The 6,558-nt window shown below is 39.3% G+C and overlaps 1 protein-coding gene across 1 annotated transcript in view; it reads right to left on the reverse strand.

Moving 5' to 3' along the window:
- The window catches only part of kdm4b (lysine (K)-specific demethylase 4B), a gene marked incomplete in the record, with an annotated part of 53,355 nt that overhangs the window by 6,774 nt on the left and 40,023 nt on the right, over nt 1-6,558 (reverse strand). Inside the window, 5 exon segments of the mRNA XM_014010778.1 lie at nt 2,511-2,564; nt 2,740-2,928; nt 4,709-4,817; nt 5,036-5,091; nt 5,474-5,550. Coding sequence (XP_013866232.1) covers nt 2,511-2,564; nt 2,740-2,928; nt 4,709-4,817; nt 5,036-5,091; nt 5,474-5,550 — 485 coding nt within the window.

Genomic DNA, 6,558 nt, shown 5'->3' on the forward strand with positions numbered 1-6,558 from the left:
TTTATGGTTTGATTTCTTTGTATGTATGGATCACTTGGGTTGTTACCGACATCTGGTGAAAATTTCATGTCATTAGCACCTCTAGTAATATATTTACTTAGAAAAATGGTGACGTGTTCAATACTTACTTTACCCACTGTATTGTTTACAGATTCTATTTGTGATTTAATGTATGTGGCCATGAAAAATAATTGTAATTATTGAGAAAGGAGCAGGTTTATACAAGGTTTTTCTTTTTCCTGCTCCCTTTTTACTCATGCATAGTATGTGTTAAACGAAAATGTGTTTGTATATTATAATGAGGAAAATTTTTGAATTGAGTGAATAAACTTATTGATTGAGTGGTCAGCACAGAACTTTCCCAAAAAACCATTAAGGGCAAACAGCCTACTGAACCTCTCAGCCCCTCTTCAGGCTGTAGGAATTGGCCCACTCATCAATACATCCATGTTGAGATTTTTAACCGCATTCAGCAACTGAATGAAATCCTTCTTCAAGATTTCTGACTGTCGGTTCATAACGTCATCACTTCGTGTATGAATGATGAGCAACTTCAGAGCAGGATACTCAGCTGTGATTTCCAGAATCTTCTCTGCGAGGTCAGACACTTTATCAGCAAAACTCAGGACTTTGACTTTTTTCTTGTTCCAGAAGCATCTGATCTCATTCACCGTCTTATCTGTGATGATCAGCATTTCTTGATTCTTGAAAGTCTCTCTTTGGACTTGTTTTGGTCTTGATCTGGATCTGGTCCCAGGTCCCTCTCTGAGATCAGAGGATGAACTTTGTTCAGACTCACCAGTTTCTTCCAGTGGTGTGAATCTGTTTTTGAAGAAAGACTGCTCTGTCTTCATTTCTCTGGCTGTTATCAGTTGTTTTGATTCGAGCCTGTTGCTCTTTTCTTCTCCTTGCTGGGGGAGAAAAAGCATTTCTCTGTAACCCCGGATTTATACTGCATGCGTCTCCGGTGCGCACCACTCCGCTGCGCAGGTCGCAGCTGTGCGTTTCAAGTCCAGTTTACACTACCTCCGCTCCGCTCCGGTCCGACAGAGGAGATGGCGCGATAAATTCAGTGATAAGTGTGGAAGTCACAGGAAAAAATAATTAATTCTGTGAAAGAGGAACTCCAAACACAGCTGAAAACAATATAAAGGCTTTTTGTATCTATGTTGAAACTGTCTCGCTGTCTGCTTTCTGAAACTTCTGATTTCAAAATAAAATACACGTGTATCGTGTGTGTACACATATGCTTCATGCTACATGTTTCCATCTGCTTCCCAAACAGAACGATACATTCTGACTGCACTTGTGTAGAAATATATTCGTATATTTATTAATATAGCCGCAATTTCGACATTATTCCGAAAAATTATTCAGCCGAATAGTGTCTTATTTTGAAAATACGGATGTTGTGCTCTTGTCTTTTCCTGTTGGTGCGACGTAATCTTTAAAAATTGACTCTGACGCTGCTCCGTCCTCCAGCAAAAATAGGATCTGTTCCAATTTTGACGGATCGCCGTCCGCTCACCACTGCCCTGCGCAGCCAGTGTAAACACTCTCATTGATTATAATGGTTGCGTATTTGCTGCGGAGGTCGGACCGGACCAGAGCGGTGACGGAACGCAAGTAATGTAAATTAGGGGTAACTCTGGCCATTCGTTGTCATCTAAGAGCTGAAACCTTCCTGAGAGATTTTTTGGTCTGGCACCCAGAGAGTTCCATACAGCTTTAATCTCAGAAGCAGCTTCCATCTCCTCGGCTAGTTGATCTCTCATCTCAGCCTTCTCACCCATTTGAACGCATGTTGAGTTCTCCAAAGCATTCATCTCTTCCAGACAATGAATCTTGAAATCCAACACCGTCACATTTTGGAGAARCTGGCAGAAATCTTCTTTGGAAAAGAAAGGAGGCATCTTGAAGCGATTCTGTCCTCACTCTCAGCAGTTGATGTTTCAAAACATTCTCAGGTTCTTCAGTCAAAAAAAATCCAATATTCCTGCTTATTCAAGATCATCCATCACGTCGGGGTCACCAAATTGTAGGAAAACATTTGTTGTTCAAAATGGTATGTCCGAATAAACAGGAATCCAACTAGATTTCTTCTTAAATCTTTATTCTCAATCTTCTGACTCCAACCAGGTACAGCACTCAGCAGGCCTCAGCGCAAGACCTTGAGATAAAAACCCAACAAAACAGAGCAGCTCTGCTCTGAGCAGAGACTCTTCAACACATTAACAACTCCCTCTACTATATATGAATTGACCTTATAATGTAAATCTCTTCCTGGTTACACCCCTGGAGGTGTTACCTTTTACGTCAGACATCAGAACCTAACTCATTCTTGTTTAGGTTAAAGAAAGAACACATGATAAGACACACACCAACTCTTATTCTGTTATGGCCTTAAAGCTGCAATGATCAGAAAGTATAAAATACAATACTGCATCTAACATTCAATTAATCAGTTACAAAATGGGGTAGAACCAGTTGTCAGCGTTGCGGCCGATTACCTTTTTACCCAAGTCCAGAATCTGAGGAGATTTACCGGTAGGTACTACTCGGGTCTAAAAGAAAAAAGAGAAGAAAAAAAAAGAATCAGATAAGAGCATAGACCAGTATTAGGAACTGCGTTTTTCTGTAATTACTAACAAACACCTTTATGATCTTCTCCTGAAACCAAATAAACACCAGCATTTATTGGTGCAATTTTAGAACTCATGGATCATTTTCTTAATCTACCTTCTGAGGGTTCTTCCTATGTTTGTGGCAGGTGACCGACAGCAGGTACGGCCAGTCRGCAGGTTTCATCACGACCCCAGCGACCTGAGCACATGTGACATGGAAGGAAGTGGCACAGTTCTCGTAGGTGCACTGGATGCAGGCGCCTTGGTTCAGACTGGGATTCGTTGTGTGGCAGAACACACATTTCTGGAATTAAAAAACACAAACGTACATTTTCAGGGTTAAAAGTTTAGAAAAATGCAGAAAAGGGGAGTTTGATGGCACAAATATAGAAAAAGTTGTAATCCAACAATGCTAAAACAGTAAAACCTATGCATAGGTACAAAGATAAAAGTCATAAAAATTACAATTTTCTCTTTGWTCTTGGATTTAGCATGTTTTAAACATATCAAAAATGTTATTCATGACATGAAGTACAGATTGGTTAAAAAAAGGCGCRTCATAATTTTTAACTCGTGCCAACAGTCAGCGATGTAACACACTAATCATTCTCTTGGCAGATTTGCCTAATTGAAGAAATATAATAAATTTATTCATTTTAATTCTATTAAATTTGATCATTGGTGATTATCTACCATCTGACACACTCTTGCTTTTTCCAATTCCCCACTTGCACGGTTTTTCCCTCCCTCTTTCTTTGCAACTCCTCCTTAGGAAAACAATCATTGTGTGCAGCTGCAGCACAGTGCCAATCAATAAAGTTTTTTTTTTATTTTTACCATGTCAATACTTCATTTTTGTTCTGTCACAGGACAGATAATTCACCTGCTACTATGTTTTTAACCCAGCGAGTTTAGTTTTCCACTTCAGCTGGGCGGTGAGAAAACAGAAGCAAAGCTCAACAACAGAAAACAAATATTGATGTCATTTTATTGGGATTTTATATTTAGTCGGAAACTTAAAAAAAACAGTTTACATCTACACAGTAGAATGGATAGGCAAAGTCCTATTTCTTTACATGGAKGGGGCGGGACTTAAAACTTTTACCGGGACCATCCTGTGGATGCATTTGAGACTGCTTGGAATCAGAAATTGCAATATCACTACAGAAAGTGCAAGACTGAACTTTCACAAAGATACATTTTCAAAGACTTTTCAGGCTTTTAGTGCCAGACATTTGTACAAATGAGACAAAAAAACTACTTGTGCAAAAACTCTCCATCCTCGAGAGCCAAGTGTTCAAGGGTAGGAGGGAAACGCAGCGACTGCTGAATATGTTGCAATAAAAACTGGTTCCATGGGTGCATGTGTTCACATTTGATCAGCCCAGTCATCCAAATCATTAGAGAGCACAGCTTCTTCTCAAAGCTTTTTAAGAAGAGATGGAAGAATCCTGCTTTGACAGCACTCCAATGCAAATGTCAGCCAGCTTGTCTTTGATAGATTATTCACAGAGAAGAGGAGGGAGAGGTGACATTATTTGCGAGTTTGTGATAATATACCAGCGAGCGCTGATATCACTTGCAGGGGTGCAGAGACTGTGAAAGACGGATTGCAAAGAAGAAAAAAACAGCAAAAGGAAAGCACTGAACAAGTTGTGCTCAAAGATGCGGCAGCAATGGGGAAATTGCTTTCAACCCACAAGATCGATGCAGTTCATTTGGCGCAGTGAGAAATGACAGCTGATTATTCAGCCATTCCCCTCAGCATGTCTGTTTTACCCCACTTCTCCCAAAAAAGAAAAAAAAATCTATCAATCCACCAGAAAAGGAAGTAGAGTAACGGGGAAAGTGACAGAAACAGAGGCAATGAACAGGAAAGAAAGCAATCTGCCTCCGAGTAGGGGCAAAAAAAACAACTGAGGAGCAGGAAAAGCTCAAGAAATTAAATCACCACGGTGGGCAGTACAAAGTTTAAGTTTGGTCAGAAAGAATTGTTAAAGTTAGTTTGACCAGATTTATGTGCTGACCTATTTATTTATTTATTTATTTATTTATTTTTTGTTGCTGATTTTGCTTGAACTTACCAGATTCTTCCGGGTTTCTGGGATAGCGCTGACATCCACCGGTTCTCTTTGGATGGCATTGACGAAGCGAGCTTCTGCCACACCAATGGCACARATAATGTGGACCCACCTGAAGACAAAGCAAGACAAAACCCACACCCATAAAACTTCAACAAAACAGTAAAGATGAATTTAAAATACATATTAATTCTACTTCTAATAAGAGAAAAACTGTTTTTATTTACTTGTGTCTTTAGGAAGGAAGGGCAAATGATTCAGTGTTCTGTTAGCGGTGGATATGTTATAAAATATTAATCTGAAACATTCTACAATAATCTAAACACTCACCTGTTGTCTGTGGTACTCTTCAAAGCGCCTCCCCGTAGGTTACAGAGACAGCACTCCTGAAAAACAAAACATTGTTAAAGGAAAAGAAACCCTGAACCTAATGAACACATTAGCACACATGCTAAAACCTCCACRTCTTCAAAAACCTAAAACACTAAGGCCTCCATTCAGAAAATTCACACTTTTTTGCATTTTCAGAAGGTTTTTCCTTCATGAGCTCATAAAAAGCAAAGCTTGCCTTCATGTTGAGCAGCTATACACTTTTTTCCTGACAGTCGTAGGCCAGCTGAGTTAATTATTGTTTTGTGTGAGAGCCTGGTTCCACACAGATTTAACAATAACTTATTTTTATTTTGTTTATAGGACTTAAAGACAATTGTTCTTCTGGCTCACTGTTTTCAGGTTTGTGTGTGACCATAAGCTGTAATTGCTACTAACTTCTGTCCACGCTTCTGCTGCACATCTGCAGCACGTCCAGCTATTACTGACAGAGCCAGGCTTCACACCATAACAACCTGTAAAACAGAAGACACAMATCATTAGAAATATTTACCTACTACAAATTGAAGCTTGTTCTAAGCTTATATTTAATACATTGATGTTAARTTTCGTCTGACAGTCAAATAAACCTTCCTTTTTCCCCAAAAAACATTTATTCACCTTTTTTAAAATTACTTTCCTAACGTTCCTACTTCTGCTTCCAAACTGAGCAACACCTGGACACGTTTAAATGATCTTTAGTTTGATGTACACTCCAGAACATCGAGAAGCAGAGGCATGGGATGCAGAACTGGCATTTCTGACAGGAGCTCTTTCTGCTTCATGTCCTCTTATCAATAGCAGCGCTGTTTCAGCAGCTGAGCCCAGCTCTTTCCTGGATGACTAATGAACTGGTCTTGAAGGTGAACTACAACTTTAGGGATAATAAGAACCCAGGAGGGTTGATGTGTGTGAGTTACGGACTACAATGTGTGTGTGTGTGTGTGTGTGTGTGTCAGCTTTGTGATTTATGTGCTTGTTTGTTTGACTTAGAACAAAACATTGAGCATGTTTATCTGCAAAACCTTAGATGTTAGTTGTATGAAATTACTTCTGTACTGTACGAGCTGACAAATTTTAAATAAACAATAACTATATTACATGTAAGCTCATTTTTAGATTTGAAAGTAAAAAGTGACGCCAAGTCAAGATGTACATCAGGGATAAAACATGCATTGTTCCCACAAACAATCTTTTGTTTTTGCTTTTCGTCAGAAGAAAATTATGCTGTTAAAAGTCCATTTTCCAGAGAAATCGTCGAGTGAAGWAAGCAGCGTGAAAACATAGATGTTAATCTTTGAGACTTGCTGCATTTTGAGAAGTTTCTGCATTTCTTGCGCCATGGATTTCAACAGGAGTCAATTAGGGTCAAACTGGAAAACTTTGTAAACAGAGGAAATTGGCTGTTTCTTGCACTGCTGCAGTCAAATCCTATTCTGACACAATGCCATTTTTAACCACCACTCTTCAGAGGAGACTGGGGG

The sequence above is a fragment of the Austrofundulus limnaeus genome, unplaced genomic scaffold (assembly GCF_001266775.1).
Source record: "Austrofundulus limnaeus strain Quisiro unplaced genomic scaffold, Austrofundulus_limnaeus-1.0 Scaffold73, whole genome shotgun sequence".
Classification (NCBI taxonomy): domain Eukaryota; kingdom Metazoa; phylum Chordata; class Actinopteri; order Cyprinodontiformes; family Rivulidae; genus Austrofundulus; species Austrofundulus limnaeus.